The 19,134-nt window shown below is 34.5% G+C and overlaps 10 protein-coding genes and 1 non-coding gene across 11 annotated transcripts; 5 read left to right on the top strand and 6 right to left on the bottom strand.

Moving 5' to 3' along the window:
• Window positions 1-252: 252 nt before the first annotated feature.
• DFG16 (Dfg16p) lies at window positions 253-2,178 on the bottom strand (the record flags this gene model as incomplete). The annotated part of the gene is made up of 1 exon (XM_003684595.1): window positions 253-2,178. One exon carries the CDS (start codon window positions 2,176-2,178, stop codon window positions 253-255), a length of 1,926 nt encoding a protein of 641 aa, XP_003684643.1.
• A 217-nt stretch (window positions 2,179-2,395) lies between these two features.
• Window positions 2,396-2,468, bottom strand: TPHA0Ctrna5A. The gene has a single exon. It is a non-coding gene; the product is annotated as a tRNA-Ala (tRNA).
• A 721-nt stretch (window positions 2,469-3,189) lies between these two features.
• On the top strand, window positions 3,190-3,945 carry SWM1 (Swm1p; the record flags this gene model as incomplete). The annotated part of the gene is made up of 1 exon (XM_003684594.1): window positions 3,190-3,945. The coding sequence occupies one exon, from the start codon at window positions 3,190-3,192 to the stop codon at window positions 3,943-3,945; it is 756 nt and encodes a 251-aa protein (XP_003684642.1).
• Window positions 3,946-6,797: 2,852 nt separating this feature from the next.
• On the top strand, window positions 6,798-7,703 carry CIN5 (Cin5p; the record flags this gene model as incomplete). Its single annotated transcript, XM_003684593.1, has 1 exon — window positions 6,798-7,703. One exon carries the CDS (start codon window positions 6,798-6,800, stop codon window positions 7,701-7,703), a length of 906 nt encoding a protein of 301 aa, XP_003684641.1.
• A 272-nt stretch (window positions 7,704-7,975) lies between these two features.
• Window positions 7,976-8,371, bottom strand: SNM1 (Snm1p; the record flags this gene model as incomplete). The annotated part of the gene is made up of 1 exon (XM_003684592.1): window positions 7,976-8,371. One exon carries the CDS (start codon window positions 8,369-8,371, stop codon window positions 7,976-7,978), a length of 396 nt encoding a protein of 131 aa, XP_003684640.1.
• A 348-nt stretch (window positions 8,372-8,719) lies between these two features.
• Window positions 8,720-10,015, bottom strand: HST3 (NAD-dependent histone deacetylase HST3; the record flags this gene model as incomplete). The annotated part of the gene is made up of 1 exon (XM_003684591.1): window positions 8,720-10,015. One exon carries the CDS (start codon window positions 10,013-10,015, stop codon window positions 8,720-8,722), a length of 1,296 nt encoding a protein of 431 aa, XP_003684639.1.
• Window positions 10,016-10,769: 754 nt separating this feature from the next.
• On the bottom strand, window positions 10,770-12,665 carry TPHA0C00470 (uncharacterized protein; the record flags this gene model as incomplete). Its single annotated transcript, XM_003684590.1, has 1 exon — window positions 10,770-12,665. The coding sequence occupies one exon, from the start codon at window positions 12,663-12,665 to the stop codon at window positions 10,770-10,772; it is 1,896 nt and encodes a 631-aa protein (XP_003684638.1).
• Window positions 12,666-13,235: 570 nt separating this feature from the next.
• On the top strand, window positions 13,236-13,874 carry TPHA0C00460 (uncharacterized protein; the record flags this gene model as incomplete). The annotated part of the gene is made up of 1 exon (XM_003684589.1): window positions 13,236-13,874. One exon carries the CDS (start codon window positions 13,236-13,238, stop codon window positions 13,872-13,874), a length of 639 nt encoding a protein of 212 aa, XP_003684637.1.
• Window positions 13,875-14,284: 410 nt separating this feature from the next.
• TPHA0C00450 (uncharacterized protein) lies at window positions 14,285-16,357 on the top strand (the record flags this gene model as incomplete). Its single annotated transcript, XM_003684588.1, has 1 exon — window positions 14,285-16,357. The coding sequence occupies one exon, from the start codon at window positions 14,285-14,287 to the stop codon at window positions 16,355-16,357; it is 2,073 nt and encodes a 690-aa protein (XP_003684636.1).
• Window positions 16,358-16,722: 365 nt separating this feature from the next.
• On the top strand, window positions 16,723-18,069 carry PRP3 (U4/U6-U5 snRNP complex subunit PRP3; the record flags this gene model as incomplete). The annotated part of the gene is made up of 1 exon (XM_003684587.1): window positions 16,723-18,069. The coding sequence occupies one exon, from the start codon at window positions 16,723-16,725 to the stop codon at window positions 18,067-18,069; it is 1,347 nt and encodes a 448-aa protein (XP_003684635.1).
• A 346-nt stretch (window positions 18,070-18,415) lies between these two features.
• HSP10 (Hsp10p) lies at window positions 18,416-18,739 on the bottom strand (the record flags this gene model as incomplete). The annotated part of the gene is made up of 1 exon (XM_003684586.1): window positions 18,416-18,739. The coding sequence occupies one exon, from the start codon at window positions 18,737-18,739 to the stop codon at window positions 18,416-18,418; it is 324 nt and encodes a 107-aa protein (XP_003684634.1).
• Window positions 18,740-19,134: the final 395 nt, after the last annotated feature.

The raw sequence follows: 19,134 nt of genomic DNA, 5'->3' as shown, positions 1-19,134 counted from the left end.
CAGTGAATCACTGTCTTTAGTTAAAAAAATGCATTTAACCATGAGCTAATTTTATATTTAGGACAACGATTGGTTCTTATAGTCGGTGACATTTGACTATTTCATAGATTAAAACAAAAAATCTGAATCTAAATATCAATTCAACTATTAAATGCTACTTAAATATATACTTCATCATAGTATATTGTGTCTCTTTGCCCAATGAATGCTATATATCTATCTATGTGTATTTTGATAAATTGAGTCATAGATTTACTCGTCGTGATCAAATATAAAGTTTCTTGTTAATTCTGTTTCAATACTGGATGCCTCATTAACGTCAGCTTTTGAATTTTCATTCTTCAGATGTAATGTAGAGTTTGCAGCACCATTGTCATTCTGGATATTGCCATCAGCCGGTAACATTGTATAACTTTCATCTTTATGTGCCTTGAACAGGTTTTTCACTTTATTAGAAAACACTGTTTTTCTACGATTTTTCGTAGAAGTTGCTTCCATCTCTAAATTTTCGGACACACCATTAATATCAGATATTTCTTCATTCTTTGTATTTAAGAGCATACTAATTATTCTGTGTCTATTCGATGCACGAATTCTTGAATCTTTAGAAGTTCTGTCAAATTTTCTTTCATTAGTTTTCTTGTTGTTTATATTAGAAAATATAGGTAGTCCTGGATGTTTCATTATCATTTTAATTGGGTTATTCAAGTTACTCTGAACTACCGAATTATCGTTCATTTCCGTCTTTGCTATCTTAAAATTGTTTCCACTTCGAAGTGGTGCCGTCGTATTTCCTGTGCTATCTAACTCAAAATAACTGTTGGTACTGTTTAAATCGTCAGTAAAATCTACATCACTTCTCTTGGCAATTGGGTATTGAAGCGAAGGATTATTAAAAAGCTTATCTTCATTATCAATTCTTTTTCCTAACATGGTTTCTGCATTTATCATATCTTCCTGTCTCTCCATCGTATTTATCAGACCCCAAGCATTAACTGAAATAATCAGCTTGAATAACCTCAAAAGACCATATTTCCACAAGTAATTGTTGAGATGACTTGAAATCAAATAACAGAGAATGAAAAATAACAAAATGTAGAAAAGAATATTATGCACTAGTATAAGTATTGTTTGATAATAATCTCTCCATATTAGGTACAGTTTATCTTGCAAACGTAAAGGTGCATTATCAATAATATGTTTAGGGTGGAACATATATCCAAAATTCTTGTACACATAACGGCATAAGATAAAGCCAAAACTGAAATAAAGTGCTGCTTCAGTTATCAGATAGAAGATATGAACTACCGAATTAAAATTAAACCATAATATTAATGCAAAGAAAATTTGATCCAATATCAGTACTAACAATCCCAAAAAGACAATCGTGTAATTACGATTCTTTCTAAAATACTCTGGGATATAATGATACTTATCAGGAATAGGTTTCGAATCTCGATAAATATAATATACAATTTCAATGCAATTAAACAAAAATGCAAAATTAGTCAATAATTCAAAAACTTTAAACGCATCTGTGTTAACCAAAAGCTTATAAAATTCTAATGAGTCCTGATAATTATTTTTGTGTTGTTTGTGAAAGATATGTTTCAAAGAATAAATCAATAATCCAGTTTCATGAGCACCTGATAGTAATACGTAAAAATGGATTAATTTTCTCTTTGTAAAATGACTTTTTGAAGGTAATAAAACTAACAGGAATAAAAGCATCCATGTGCTCATGCATATCAATGCCATTATGAAAATAGTAAATATGTTACTGTTAGTAAACACATCGAACTTGTCCAAATCAACAAATACATTCCAATTCAAATTCTCATTGATCAATGTAGATATACGTTCCAATTCATAAACATTGTGTGTTCCTGAACTGTGACCTTCGAACTTAATATCTCTACACTGTACAAGAAAGGCTGGATGCCTGGTATAAAAATCTTTCAACACTGTTGTACCATTAGCAGTTGCATTGAGAAGGCCAGGTGAAATAAGTCTTATCGAACAGATACCAGAAAAGGGATCAATTAACAATTCTCTGATAAACTTAATATATTCCTGTACATTATCAACGTCTTGAGTTTTTATATAGACTTCTTTATTAACATCTTCTAATGACTTTAATGTTGAAGAAATTAAATCATGAGAGAAAGACAAATCCATGTGAGAATGAGGATAAAACACAAAATTCTTTCAAAATCAATTCATGTAAGTTAACTGTCACAACAAGATATTGACTTGTCACGATATCGTAGTCTCAGGAGAATAGTTAAATATATACAAATATACGTATGCTCTAAGGAAAGAAGAACACAATTTATTTAGAAAGGTTTATTACGATCATTAATTACATATTGGAATGCAAAAAAACAAAAAAGATTGGACAAGTCCGGAGTCGAACCGAAGACCTCTCCCATGCTAAGGGAGCGCGCTACCAACTACGCCACATGCCCGATATTTCTTAATTTCGATAACAGTATTAATTGAACTCAGATCACGATGATGGAGTTCATTCCAAGGTTGTCAGATACCCTAATTGATGGAAATGACACTGGACGCATAACAAAGTACAAGACACCAGATATTACCTCTATACGAGACTATTGTTATAAAACTGAAACAATAAGTCCTCACGAGAATGTAATAACAGAATTTCTAATGCATAAATAGTACTGTAGAACCATCAGCCTGCCGTACGTGTTCAACTCGACGACGTCGTCTCGAGTGAACAGAACGGTAGATTGAAATATGATGTATATATAAACTCCGGTAATCAATAGCTAATAATTCATTGATCCAGGTCCAAGAGACCAGAGAGATTAATCTAATTATATAGTATATAATTTAACTACATTTTAATATATTAAAGCAATGAATTCATCTATTGAGCAAGAACGGACGAACTACTAAACTATTTATTCAAAGACGACTATTGCGATGACAACATTTCCATGTCAAGACATTGATTTAAGTTAACATGTCCTTGTTACCCGCCTTTACGTTTGTAACTTCTGAAAAGCGTAAATGGTTATAAATGCGATCTGAATCAAGAAGGATAACTGGCCATAAGAAGCGTACTTTCAATTCAAGAATAGATACTTTATTGACATCAGGCACAAACTTCATAGGAATCGCAACTGAAACCTAGTTCTAGACAAATAGGCAATAACAGCGATGTCTTCTTATCGAGATTCTTATTTCCAGTACCAACACTATATTGAAAGTTATCATACGTTATATGTTGAATGGAATGATGATAAGTTCCCTCTGATCGAGGAGGAGTTTGGTAATAAAGCTGGCCTTGACACGGATAAGGCCCATTTAGGAAATGCCGACCGCTCGATCTCTAGTAACAATGTCGACAACGATACGATAAACCGTAGCGGGAGCGGGATCGATGGGGTGAACAACAACATGGGTTATTGGGACCAATTCCACGATGAGGAAGACTGGGAATTATTTAGATCGTTCCACCTGGGTTCGAACGGTATTGTGACATTTAATATTATGAATGGGAATAACGATAATGGAGGCGGCAATGGATACATAGACAACGATAACGTGACCATTGATTTCGATGACATAGCTGGTCAGGTGTTAATCAAAGGAGCTAAACATTTGAAAGATGGTTTGCAACCAGAAAGCAGGTTCCATACGCGCAATGCAGGAAACAATAATATATTTGACTTTGAAAATAATAACCTGGTTAACAACCACGATGGAACAGCGGAGGACCAGCCGAGCAGCCAACAAGACATGAATTCGAACCAAGAGGAATCTGATGATAGCAAGAGCCCGCAAAACACCAAATACATACAGATACGCAACGACGCGGTCCCAGAAACTGTGTCTGGAATCATATTCAGCCAACAAAGGGGAGCCCTGCAAATTGCAAGAAAGAGGTGTAACAATTGGAACGATTGGGTGTAATAGACATACACATATTCAACTTCACATAAATCTATATAATTAATGCATTCATAAATAACCATAACAATATCATTGGTTAACACAATAACATAAACAAATACTACAACGTAATCCGTGATGTGTATTACTTCTAACGTTAAACGAAGTTTAAAGAAACTTTGTCAATGGATTCGAATCGACTGACCTTAAACTTTGCCCGAACACGGAAATCGTTCTTATTAGGTCATTCTTAATGAAGAAACAAAACGGCAAAAAAAGCAATAATCAGTGTTGGCAGTTCTTCTGCGGGGAAACGTCACAGCGTTGACGGGTTTCTTTCCATTTTCGTAAGCGGCATCATCAATTGCTTCTCCAATGAGGCACAAACAAGTAAACACTATGAAAAAGAACTTAAACAGACATAAGACATGTATCGTTATAGAGATGGGGCGTGGATGCGTGCGGGCAGGTTATTAAATCAATTAATAAGATGCTGACCTTACCCATTTTTGGAAGTTGGCAGAAAAACACAGAAAACAAGCAGTTGCGAAAAAACAACAACAAATGAACGGCCCCCCACTCAATCCATCCTGGCAGGAGCAATACCAAGCAAACAACCACGTATACCTTAATCACAACTCTTGCATACTGTTGTTCATTGAAATTCCAACTTTTTATTAACGAGTCGCAATCGACATACAGAGCTTAGTTGCTCGGTAATCTCTCACACGCATTACATGATTAACAGCTGTGGAAGATCATGCATACGTTAGTGTTTTCTTCAAAACGATCTGCGGTCGCATTCTCATTATTGGATACCGTAAGCCACGCTTAAATCGCACACTCTGTTAGCTTTCTTCTACTTCGGGAGGTAGTCTGTTACAAAGAACGTATCGTTTCTTTTTTTGTGATTTCTTTTTTTGTTGCAATGTGTTTTCTGCTTTTGTTGTGTGCTGAAACATAGCGGGTTGGGTGCCGCGGATCTGAAGTCTGGGCAAGGGAGAAAAACAGCGCACCACTTTCTCGCAAAACAGGAAAATGAGATTTGAACCAGAGCTGCATGGTCAGAAAAAAGAAACGAGATCATTCACTTTGGTGCACCAAAGTGAATGATCTCGTTTCTTTTTATTTTGGTTGGCATTGCTCGTGAGGTGTTTTTGTTTTTGTTTTGCTGTAGGGATTTGTCTAGTGTTTGTAGAAATGAATTGTTTATCACTCCACGAGGTCGGCACCACGTACAGAGGTGGTGTTGTTACCAAAACAAAAAAGCACAATGACGATTTCTGGAAGCAGAAACACTGGCCTTTTCCTTTAGTCCTGTGCTAGTGTCGTCTGACTGTCAGATAAACAGTAACAAGTATGCAACACGCAGCGGACGGAAGGGGTAGAGAGCGCGGAAAATGGGTGGAACACACACACAAAAGTGTGTGTGTGTTTTACATAACAAGAAAAAGAAAAGAAAACGTTCACTCAGAGAGGGATTCCAGAGATTCAGCATTATACATTGCTTTGTAATCCTCCTGTGTATCGAGCAATGGGTTCATGGCCCCGGCGGTGAAACGTCCTGAGGAGCTACCCAGCTCTGGGGGTCTCGCAATAGAGATATACAAGACCGCACAAGGACACGAGAATGAACAAGAAAAAGAAAAGGTGCATGTGGAAGGATCTGGTGCCCAGTTCCACGGCGTTTAACCTCCAAGCTGACAACAATCAGCAAATATAGGCATTGACGATCGGTGTTACTTTACCCACCAAAATCAGGCAAACCGCCGCACAAGCCAGAACAACAGCAACGAAAGTCTAATTTCGAAATGGTTAAACATTTCGAAATTTCACTACGTCGCAATTCCGTTTCTTTTCTTTTTTCTGGTTGCGTTGCATTACTAATCTTTTCATGGGAATTTCAAAATTTCGATTGTTTTAGTTTCCCTATCTCCTCCTCACCACTATCAAAACATTCTTATCTCATGATATTGTGGCATTGAAATATTATTAACACATTCATCAATTTAATGTTCATACAGACAGTGAACTTCCTATAGGTTAGTAATTAACAGACAGTCTTCATCTATGCTGTCGTCAGTGTCGATGCCTTGGTTGGTTCCGCTTGTATTCTTACTCTGTGCGGTTGAAAAAAACTTCACCACTCAAAAGTTAGTCCTATAAACATGTATCGTTGTTTTTAGTGCATTTAATTTCTTCTCTTTCTTTTTTCATTTTTTTGGTTCGTTGTTTCTCCCTGTGTAGCCGTAGAGTTCACAATGTCGTAATGTCTTCAAAATAATCAAGGTTATGAAATTTATTCCTTCTGATTCAACCGTGTGCGTATTCTGATATTAACTATTTAGTTTCGAGCCTGTTGGCCTATTTTGTATAATTCGGTAAAAATTCAATTGAGAAAACATTTCCTTAAACTGTTTGTTATTCTCTGTTCTTGATTCTTTATATAAATATACTTTATTAATTACAAACAGCTAATTCTTTTCCACCAACTGTGTATTTCCAAAACGCACAAATGGTAATTTATTTACGTAAACTACTGATTATATATACGTGCTGTTATTTTTTTTCACTTTTCATCACCATTACTAATTACTTCACTACCATTCTAAATTTTAACTTTCCCACTATTGTTATACGGACAGATATTATCGACCCTCGAGATAAATGAATTAAGAATAACATTCTAAATCTTCTAATCACTCTCTTTTCTCTTTCTATAGCATTATTATATCCTTCATATTGCATTGAATATAACAAAAACACAAACTACACACTGACATTATTATTAGTATTTATTGTATTCCTTTTTTATTCGCCCTTCTAGCCATTATTGCATTCCCTAAGATAAAAGCCATCATCCTGATAAAGAAATGAACATCAACCATATTAAGAATGAAAACATGTCAAATACCATGGTCTCGACATTGAACCCGATGTCACCAAACAATAACGTTATGCAAAGTCCATACTATTCATTACCAAAAATAACGCCTTCATTAATTTACAATAACAACAATAGTAGCAATAATGCCACTGCAAATAATAACGCTAGTTTAAATCCAAAGTCATTTTCGCGCAATGAGGCATACCAAGTCCATGCTCATCCTTCTCAACAGCAACAGCAACAGCAGCAACATAGTATGTCCATCACGCCGCCACCTCAAAATCAATTGCAACCAAATCAACATCCCCATATGCAAGAAAAGTTGGCTTACATGCAGCAACCAAATACATACCAACAAATGGCGCTTCCTTCATTTTACAAAACTACAAATTACACACAATCTCAACCACCACCGCCACCACAACAAATACAGACACAACAAATACAGACACAACAAATACAAGCACAACAGCCACAGAGTCAACTACAACACACACAAGCACAACCTTTATCTATGGTTTCTCCAGGACAACCTTTAATGCAACAGAACAAACCAGTGGTATCGACAACGCCCATGTACAACATGCAAACTATTTCTCGCTCAACCACCCCAGTTTCTCTTTCTTCAAAGTTTAATGGTGGTGAGATAATTAATGAAAATGGTCATTTAATAGGAAAATCGGGGAAACCATTGCGCAATACTAAAAGAGCTGCTCAAAATAGAAACGCACAAAAGGCTTTTAGGCAAAGAAAAGAAAAATATATTAAGAAATTAGAATTTAAAGCTAAAAATTTCGATCAATTGGCATTGGAAAATGAATCACTAAAACTAGAGGTGGTCAAATTACAAGAAATAATAAAAAAGTTGCAAGAAGCTATCTCAAATCGCTAATAGCAAACATCATATCGTAAGATTACTATTCAATGAGTTGAACTGTAATATTAAAGTTACAACTATTGGCTATTAATTAGACTATATATCTGTATAAAGTGACAAAATCATGAATATAATGCATCATCTAAATTTTCATAAAATCCTCAAGACTTAATGTCGTAGTCAGTCTTTTCTTTTCATCATTCTTCTTATTTAACATATTACTTAATGAATTTATTTTACGCTTCTTATCACGATCTTTTGCATTCTTCCTCTTTTTCTCTACCTTCTTAGCATTCAAACTTATATCTATTTTTTTTATCACTTGGCCATGTTGCAACAAAATCATGTTCAATCTCTTCTTTGGTCACTGGTCGATTACTTCTTCTTTCAAATAATTTGATATCTCCACATTTCAAACATGTAAATCGAATATTGAGTTCTTCGCTACTAATTAAAACGTTGTGGTTTGGAACTCTCAAACAACCACATTTCCCGCAAAATTTAGAACCATCGCTAACTATTTGCTGAGGAAGTATAACATTGTATCTTTTACTTGAGTTATAGAAAGACGTCAAATATAACCCTGATAGTTCGCTTAAACCTAATTCAGCCAACTTGTGTATTGAATTATACTTTTTTCGTAGTTGAATATCCCTATAGTTTTCTTTAGCTTCTCTATTCATTTTTGCTATATTGATTGCATTAGCTATTTCAAAAAATCAAATTATAATAATACATATTTCATTATTACTAAATGCTATATTATTTAACTGTAAAGATATGTATATATGTATAGAGAGTCATATAAAAATTGTCATAAATATATTCAACTATTTGTATGTTTGTTAAATTTTGCGATGAGATAGTTTTTCAATATTTTTGATATCTCTTTTTCCGGTCGGGAAAAATACAAACGTTAAATATATTTTATTAGATTTTTAATTTATGCATGATGAAGTTAAATGAATATGATAACACAACAATTTCTAATAGAATTTTATATTAACTATTCGTTTAAGCTAGGGAGGAATTTATACCTTTATTTTTTTGTTCAAATTAACTTTAACGTCAATTTCTTCCTCGAGCAGTTTTCTTTTAACGTTATCTGTTTCATCTTTAGCTATTATTATCGACTGCAATTCTTTTGCCTGTGGTGTAGTTGGCGGAGTCTTTAACATTAGTGTTGCATCCTCTTTCTTTGATTCGTTCTGTAATTTCTTTTGTTTACGTAACTGACTAGCTTCTCTTTTCAGTTGTCGCAACTTGTCAAATTGCTCTTGAGTCTTAAACAATTCTGGAATATCTTTTTCCAAATATGATACCCATGAATCACAGTCACTTACGATTTGATAATCTATAATCCCAGCCCATTGAGAATCAGCTAATATAGTTTTATTTACTAGTATGACAATACCACCTTTTTCATGAATTTGTTTACTCATTGTCTTAACGACTCTCTTAACACCATCGACTTTTAAACTGGTACCCATGATAATTAAAAAATCAGGTCTACCTTTAGAGATATCATAGTTTATACCTTGTGAAATGAATTCTGAGGATTGGTGATTTTCACCGTACAAAACAATATTTGGTCTGAGAAACCCAGCCAAGCCCAGGTTTCTCTTACCTTCTTGAGTTCTCTTTGCATTGTTTGCTAAACATTCCGGACAACTTGGCAATTCACCTCTTCTAAATGATCTTGCTAAGAACCTATTCCATTCAAAGGTGTGAAAACATCTTGTGCATGCTAAGGAATTCAAATCACCATGCAACTGAACAACATCAAAATTCTTCCATCTGTTAACAAAACCGTTAGTTTTACTTTCCATTTCTTTCTTAGACATCTCCAAACCTAAAAGTTCTTCCAAACCATCGATATTTTGAGTATAACAACGTAATAGTTTATTCCTATTTCTTAAATGAGCGATGAATCTGTGGGTTTTTGTTGGTTTAGCCAGTCTAGTGCTAGTATACAATTTTTCCATGAATGTTGCAAACACTTGAATCTTCATTTCATCTCTAAACAATGAAATATCAAACATTTCCTGACCTGTTCTAATTGTTAATTCTGGATATTGTGACTTAACCAGATCATAAAGACCCGTTGATGATCTAAAATCAGGAATACCTGCATTACAAGAAATACCAGCACCGGTCAGTACTGCAATTTTTCTTGACCTATTCAATGCCTTATTAATTCTTTGAAGAGTTTCATTTGACGACTCCAATTCCATAATTGAAACCACTCTTTCAGATTGTAAACTGAACTTATCAGCGAAATTAAAACTCGACGACCTTGACGCCTCGGGAGACGTGGTTGTCATCATCTTTTTGTTAGTATTATGGAACACTCTGTTTGTTTGTATGTTTTTTCCTTTCTTTTGCAGAGTAATATCAAATATACTCGTTAGCTTCACCCTATATATAAGTTCAAATATGGCCTGACACCTAAGGATAATCTAATTTTTTTTTAATAAGGACCTAACTGAACATTAAACTCGTTATACCTCTAAGCAGACTTCTGTTCCAATTCGTGTAATTGAAAACAAATTACTTCATTATATAGTTTCATTGACCACTTACCCACCAGTCCAACTGGCAATAAGAAGTGTTGAAGTGAATATTGAATTCAATACTTGTTCTTCTTTCTCATTATTCATTATGCTGATAATTTCGTTTTGGAAGGTTAAGTTGTTTTAGAGGTCTCACTTTCTTTGAGAAAAAAAACCCTGCACGGGCGATTTAATCTACTAAACAGGAAAATTACTTGATTAGGTAAATGCGCAGGCAGGTTCTAGTATTTTTATATTTCCTAATCAGGAAAAAAACTCTATTACGAATTTGGTCGTGATAATGTGATAGCGCCTTGATGTTTCTCAGGTTCAGCATGGACAAGGTAATGTCACAAATGATAGATAATACTTCAAAAGAAGCTCCATTTGTGACATTGGTTGATGATATACTGAGTTGAGAATTCGGTCACACTCGCTATATATATATGGGTGTGTGGTTTTTTAATTTTTTGTATGTACATTTGTTTAGATATATGTTTAAATTTGTTGGCCAATGATCTAAGTTGCATTAACCTTGACTATTTACTGCCAGTTCCATGATTAATCTAGTTGTTAAGTGTAGGAATGGATAAGCTGAGAAGGCTCCTATTTCGTCTTCCGAAATGTTTCCTTGAGGAACTCCTCTGCCATCACTAAATTCCCATCCATCGAATTTAAAATCAACTAAATAATTATTTGTTTCGATTTGAAACAATTGAACAATCATTTTCATTAAATCTGGAATATTTTCTCTGTTTTGAGTGGAGTTGTTGTTGTACCTCCAACTTACTCGTATGGTCCACAGCTCTTCTTCGGATGGTTTAGCCCAGTGGGCTCCTAATGTTTTCAACGCGGCGTAAATTTCACTCATGACATCTAATGGGTATGATCTGGATCTGATACCAAAATGCCATTTGAGCTTAGATTTCTTGACTGGCAATGGAGTCACATTGGAGGTACCTACCAAACCTTGTGAGACCATATTTGTTCTATGTATTTGAGGTAAAGAAGAAGGTAGAATAGTGATAGTAGAATCGGCTTGTTTGTCTTCATCTGGGAATGTTTTCGGCAAGTAGGTTCTTTGTTGATTATTTTCTTCTGGAATAAATTGATGCTTAGATGAAGGTACATGTACCGGTCTCTGCGCATCAGAAATGCCTGGAATATTATTTAGGTTTCTTCTATCCTTCCCGGAATGAGTCGGTTTGGAGATACTCATACCAGTTGTGCCATTTTGTTCATTGTATTTTTGGAAAGAAGGTGGTGATTGAGATAAGAAGGTATCAAGTTGCTTAATATTATCACCTTTCTTTAAAGTATTTATTAAGTTTTGGTTTTCCTTGATTAACAAATATGCTTCCTTGATTTCGTGATGACTTGGATTGGTATCAACATCGCCGGATTGTAAAGATTCGTAGATTTCTTCTTTGCTATAGTTCATTGTTTTTGTTAAAATGTCTATTGCCTCCTCATCAATATCCGCAGCTGTTAGATTCTGTAGATTCTCAGCATTATTGTTAGTACCATTTATTTTGATGGCATCCTTTTCACTAGGTACCAAATACTCTGGCAAGTCAACTTTGAACCATGGATCTTGAATAATATCACCAATAGTTATTCTGTTCATTGGATTGACAATCAACATTTTTTTAATTAAACTTGCTGCACCCTCACTCAAGAAGTTTGGGATTGTATAAACACCATTGTTAATATTTTTAAAAAGTGTGGGAATACTTTCATCATCGAATGGTAAACGACGACATAGTAGCACATACAATATAACACCACAAGACCAAACATCGACCTCTGGACCAGCATACAATTTACCACTAATAACTTCTGGAGCTGCATAGTTTGGAGACCCACATGAAGTCTTCAAAAAATTGCCATCTGTGATGATATTCGACAAACCAAAATCTGTAATCTTGACGTTGTAGTGTTCATCTAATAGTAAATTCTCTGGTTTCAAATCTCTATGAACAATCTTATGTCTGTGACAATACTCCACAGCACTAATTATCTGTTGGAAAAACCTACGCCCTTCATTCTCACTCATCTTCTCCCTTTGGACAATGTAGTCAAAAAGCTCATGGTCTGCATATTCAATGACCATAATAATCTCATCTTTGGATTTAATGACGTCGTACAGTTTAATAATATGTGGGTGTCTCAACAGTCTCAAGTATGATATTTCTCTTTCAATTCTCCCTTGCATGTCACTCTTTGACAACACTTTCTTATTAATGATCTTCAACGCAACCTTCTGTCTTGTTGTAGAATGGAATGCTAACTTCACTTTACCGAACGAACCTTCCCCTAAAGTCTTTACAATTTGATAATTCCCTATTTTAGAACCATCTGACAGCAACGAGCTGCTATGATGCCTACTCCCGTGTCTGCTCTTATGATCACCCGAACTCATCATCTATTAATTAAAAGCGTATCTCGCAAAATATATGTACTTGTGTAACTTTGATACCAATTCTAAACCAGTTAAAAAGTAAGCAAAATTCCTATATCGGCTAGCACTGCATACGTATCGATACACACTTGTTAGCTTCCTAAGATTGCAAAACTAATAGCCAAGAAACAAATGAAAACACACGTAAGATCACAAGTCAACCCGATTGTCAACTTCATAATCATTTAAAACAGTTATCACTAAACGTAGAAGTTGTTCATTATTATTTAATTACTGTTACTTAGTGGTCAGTTGATGCACTTTATTGGAAAAAGGTTCGTGAAACATTTTTGAGTTGATAATTCCGCAGGTGTGGTCGGGTAACAATGGTAACAATGGTAACGCGGGTAACGTCAATTCAATCAATCGTTTAATGACCACTTGGTTCAACATCATCAGAGGTCGTTCAACCACTCACACATACTTATCTATTTATATGTAGGAGGGAGGTAATTGATATATAGGATGCATGCGATCTTTGTGTTAGTTTTGTTCATGATCGCAATTGACAGTGTACCGAACCGAGATTGTACCATGACGTTTGATCAACAAGACGCTATCACTGCTTTTAACGCAAACCATAGGCTGGCCCTCACGGATATTTTATATTTCTATGGGCATGTCCCAATTACCTCCAAGATCACTGCTGTGAGATTGCTTTCATACGACTTGCAATCTATGACAATCAGGTTCCATCACAACGAGGTCGAGTTTGATATTGACAAGTTAATCGTATTCGAGACACCATTGACGCAATTATCTGATTTCACCGTATACATCGACAAGATGGTTAGAAAAGCTGCGAAGGAGAGAAACTACTCGCATATACAGATTAATGAGGTTGTGTACCCTAACAATATAGTCGAATACATCATTATTGTGGCTGTTTTCCTGCCATTGATGTGTTATTTCTACCGTCCATTGCTTCACCTGCTGCCATTGCCAGAATTCATTAAAGAGTTCCTAGACAATGACTTTATATTGATTGCTATCGAAGCTCTAGCTATCATTACCCACATTTTAGAGACATACATATTATTAAGACCAAAATTGAAGTTCTACAGGGTCCCAACCGATTTTCTGATTGAATGGTACGCATTGGGCCTTCTTGAAGGCTATGCTCCTGCCAAGAGACTCGAACAACTTGCAATGGAGAAACTAAAGTCTGAGTAGAACATTGAACTCTACCGTCCTCACACACACACATATATACCTTCTGCAACACTTATGTAACTATCTGTATAGTTTCAATGCAGCGTATTACCCAGTGACATTTACCCTGGTCTGACTATCAATCACCGTTTTAAGAGCCGTGAAATATTTGACCGCCAAATTAATTAAAGGGCAATTATACATATATATATAAACATGCATAGAAGCAAAATTCCAATTTATTAAGTGAGTGTTTGGGTTGTCTAGTCTATTTCCATCACTACCAATCGCATTATATATGGGAACGTTTTCTATTACAATTTGAGATTTGTTTTATATCTAGTAAATTGGGTATAAAATTAACGATACCAAAAATAAAAACAACAATACTGAGGGTTACTATATACATCCCAAAATATTGACACTATACTATGGGTGACTCAGATGCGGTTAAGCAAATGAGAGATGCTTATAGTCAGCTCAAAATTTACTCCGATAGCTTGAATGATTACTCCGGTAGTATAGATGCCACTCAAAGTGTCAGTTCCAACGATGACGGTAAGCGAATGCAAACCGGAGGCACTGAGAGTCAACAAGAATCTAGAATACCAACTTTATCTCCTTCTGTGTCTTTTAATACTGTTCCATCGTTCACTGATAATTCTCATTTTCAAACTGAGGAACCTGAATTTTTAGGTGTACAGATTCCTGATGCTTATACGATGGATGAATATTACGATAACGAAAGTTATCAGCCAGAGTCGCATTTAAAACAGGGGCAACATGATTATACTACACATTCCTCGCATAATAGAAGTTCATCATTTCCTCCTGGATGGATTTCCCCGAAAACTAGAATGGCTGCAAATAATTTGTCACATCATTTGAAGATATCAGAAAATGGTAAAATTGTCAGAACTGATTATCCAAGCAGACCGAGTGTCAGTACAGATTCTGTAATTATCAATAGAGAACAGAATATGTTTAAAAAAGCTTGGCGGACACGTAAAAATAGAATTGGTCATAGGAGATGCAATAAGTCAATATATTTTAAAAAGCCTGATATATTATTTCCTGAAGAACAATATACTATGGCTGTAATGGGCAATGACTACACTCCCATCACAAAACAACAGAGGAAAAAAGATAAAATCCTTCAGAAGAAAGTTGGTTTTACAAATGGTCCAAGGACTATAATCTGTCATATCAGTGGTAGAAAATATACGTGGGTGGCCTTGGATTGGATTCTTAAAGAACTATCTAATAACGATCACCTAGTGGTCATCGCAAATTTACCGAAGATAAAATTGCCGGGACGTAACCATGGTGATAAGTTTAATAAATTTGTTGGAGATATCACCTCAGATGCTGCTTCTTCATCATCTAGAGCATCCTCAGACAATACTAAAAAAGATTTGTTTTCATTATTCTCTTCACCTTTAACAAATAATGCGACAGAGTGGTGCTATGGTTACGAGAAAATTGACATTGAGAATTCAATAAGAAATATTTTTACCTATATAACATCAATAATCTCACCGTCCTTATCGGTGAAGATCACTGTTGAAATTAATGTTGATAAGACATCTTCCACTTTAATTGATGTATTCAAAAGTTATAATCCAGACTTCATTGTTGCAGGTACAAAGAAATGGAAATTAACCGAGGATTTAGTGTGTTGGAAGTCTAGATATGTATCTGATCAATTAGCAACAAGGTATATTGTTCCAGTGTTCCTTGTTCCTTCGCTAAGAATGCACGAATTCGAAAGAAGTATACAAAATGAAAATTCGGGACCAGTAAAGAATAACTCTGAATTGAATTTACTAGTAGAATCAGCTGTTAAGAAAAAACAAGATAAATCCAACACAGATGATTCCATTACGAATAGAATTGAACACGAGATTACATCGAAGACAATGGAGCAACAATTGAAATTATTATCCATGGACAATAGAAATAATATGTTAGAAAATTTAAAAAAATGTGAAATCAACAATCATAATGACCCACTCTGTAAAATAAATATCATTTTTAATGCTTCCGTTTCATTTGCGAAATCAATTGCACAAATCAAGGTGGATTGTTCTGTAGTCTCAGAATTTGAGCGTTGGAAGAAGGAAATAACAGGTGGTGAAGTAAAACCTGAAACTACTTCTAAAAAATCAATGTTAGATGTTGTCAATACTACCTCTAAAACCAAAGCACCTAAACTTCATCATACTCATACACACAGTGGCATAGTGAGAACCTTGTCTCATCAACCAAGACAACCGTTAACACGTCAATTATCAAGTTCGCCAACAAGAAGTAACCTTGATGATCTACCCTCGATTAGCCATGTTTTGACATACAGTGGAAATAGCCCTGGACATACACACGATTCACATCGAAAAATAAAGAAAGATACTGAGGGCCCAGTTTTGAGAAAAGTCGTAAGTAATACCGAAAGTCCTCCTAAGAAGAAAAGTGGTGGATTTTTCTCATCTTTATTTAAGAAATGAAACAAACATACATTACTCATTATTAGGTAATATACCAATATAATTTTTATAATATGCATACTAAGTACATTTAATTTATCCTTTTTAATATATTTATTATAATCCTGTATTTGTCAGTTTCAATATTTACAAAGTAATGCGAACGGCATCAGAATATAAAATATAAATTAAGTCCAAATAAAATGATTTAGTTGAATGATAAATGTTGTCAGCTAATTATGATTATATTAAAGTCATAACTACTAACTACAAATGTTTAGTAATATAAGAATCCAAACATATAACTTATACTAGCAAGAATTTAGTAAAACCTGGGAGCCATCATCTCTACATTTCCGTTGAAGATATTCAAGTAGTCAATCAATATGAGGGATCAGAAGAGTGACGAGACTTATAAAGGGAGCGTCGTTGAGAACCAACAGACACAGAAGAAAGGTTTAAAAACCGAAATCAACCCTATACTTTTTTCATCAAATTTAAATTTAATTAGAAGACAACATAAGCAAGAGAATCCTTACCTTAACTTCCATGATGCTAAAGGTGAAGCTAATTACAAAAAAGTTAACGATAGACTTCACAGAGGTTTAGTGTTTCACAAAAAGGGTGAAATAACGGCAGAATATGAGAAACAGAGGCTATTGAATAAAAAAAAGAAGAGGAAGAGAATTTATGGAGAGAAGACACAGGAAAAGTTGGAGAAAGAGAAATTAAATAAAATCAAAGAAGGATTAATACCAAACCACGTTATCGGAGAAGATAAATATTTTACTGCAGTAGAAGATATACCAGACGTTGAGTGGTGGGACCGCCCTTACTTAGATGAGAATAATAATATTTTAGAGAAATATGATAAGCAGTTTACCGTAGATGATGTATCTGAGTCTGAATCTGAAGTTGAAGATGATGAACGAAATTCTGAAATTGTAAGCCATCCATCGATACGGTATGTCCAACACCCAGTACCAATCAAATTAGGAGATAGAAATAGGCTTGTAAGTAAGATATATCTGACTAAAACAGAAAGAAAAAAACTCAGAAGAAATAGGAAAAAACTTGAAAGGGAAGAAAAAGAAACTAAAATAAAACTGGGCATTTTACCTAAACCTGAACCAAAAGTTAAGGTAAGTAACATGATGAATGTATATGAAAATAATCAAAATATTACTGATCCAACTCAATGGGAAAACACGGTACGAGAACAAGTCGAAGAAAGAAAGAGAAAACATGAAGAAACAAACAAAATCCGTCACGAGGAAGCCGTTAAGAGAAAGAGAGAAAACCTTGGCATACCTAACGTCAAAGTTCCACCCAGAAACAACATTTGCAAAATATTCAAATTTAAAAAGCTAGTGAACCCATCCATCAGATATAAACTGAAGGTTAATAGCAAACAACTAGGATTACGCGGTGCTTGTGCAAGAGTAAAAGATGATGGACCAGGTATTATAATAATCTATGGTGATGAAAAATCTTGTAAATTTTACGAAAAGTTAATAACAAGTCGATTGAAATGGAATGAATCGTTTATTGACAAAACAACCAATTCTGAAATTGACATGAGTGATAATTCAGTGGAGAAAGTATGGGAAGGATATATTAATGAATCAAAGTTTCCTAATTGGTTTATGAAAGTTTATCAGAGAGAAGAAGACATTAAAGATGCCCTGGAGAGATTTAATGCTGGCCAGTTGTTCCAATACGTCATTGAGTAACTCATTCTCGAAGCATTTGTACCATTGTTATGAAGTCGTTGCATTTATTTAATATTTTTGAATGCTATTTATCATAAATATCTAAATAGATATAATTAGATTTTATTTAAATATCGACATTAATATTGAATATTCATCAAAACAACCTCAAATAATTATTAACATCCAATTACATTATTGTAAAATGAAAAATTTCACAATTAAGTAATGGCGAATACTTATTTACATGATTTGATATAAGTAGTATGATGCTACTAGATACGCCTGTTATTTCACTCATATACATACAAATATTCACACAAGTATGTGCACTTGTTTTTCGTGTGCATATGTGCATGAATTAACTCTAAGCCTCATCCTTTAATTTAGCTAAGATTTCGCTATCTCTAAACAAGATAACTTCATCGTCATTTCTTAACTTGATTGTAGACCCACCGAATTGTGGAATCAAGACTTGATCACCTACTTTAACTTGTGGAATAATTTTATTGCCTGTAGCGTCAGTGAAACCTGGACCCACAGCCAAGACAGTAGCTTGGTTTAACTTTTCAACGTTCTTCTCAGGTAAGTACAAACCAGAAGCAGTCTTAGCTTCAGCTTTAACTCTTTGAACTAGAACACGGTCCATTAATGGAACAATAGATTTGGCAGATCTGATGATGCTTGACATGTTATTATGATTTTTGGTGTTGGAATGTTTTAAATGGTATGTTTATATATATATATATACCTACTTACAACATCTAATAATTAACTAATACTATCCACTGGAATAAATAATCAGATATATAAAGAAGGTGTTATATATATAGCTAGGTTATATTATGCATGAATAAGGTTGAAGGTTCTAGATAATGTGAGTTGTAGTTAATTTGAGTAAATTTGGATGTTGCGGGTAATAGAATTGTGCAATTGTCAAAAGTTATAAAGGTATTAATGCAAACAGTTAAATGAGATGAGACGACCACTACTTCAAGTTCAACTTGAAGTAATCATCTATTCCAGTCTCTTGGATCTTTGGTTAATGGTTGGCGAGTCAATGATATTAACGTCAATAACTTCAGA

Source organism: Tetrapisispora phaffii, chromosome 3 (assembly GCF_000236905.1).
Source record: "Tetrapisispora phaffii CBS 4417 chromosome 3, complete genome".
Taxonomy (NCBI): domain Eukaryota; kingdom Fungi; phylum Ascomycota; class Saccharomycetes; order Saccharomycetales; family Saccharomycetaceae; genus Tetrapisispora; species Tetrapisispora phaffii.
Note: the sequence above shows the minus strand (reverse complement) of the source record. Positions and strands in the feature narration are given on the sequence as shown.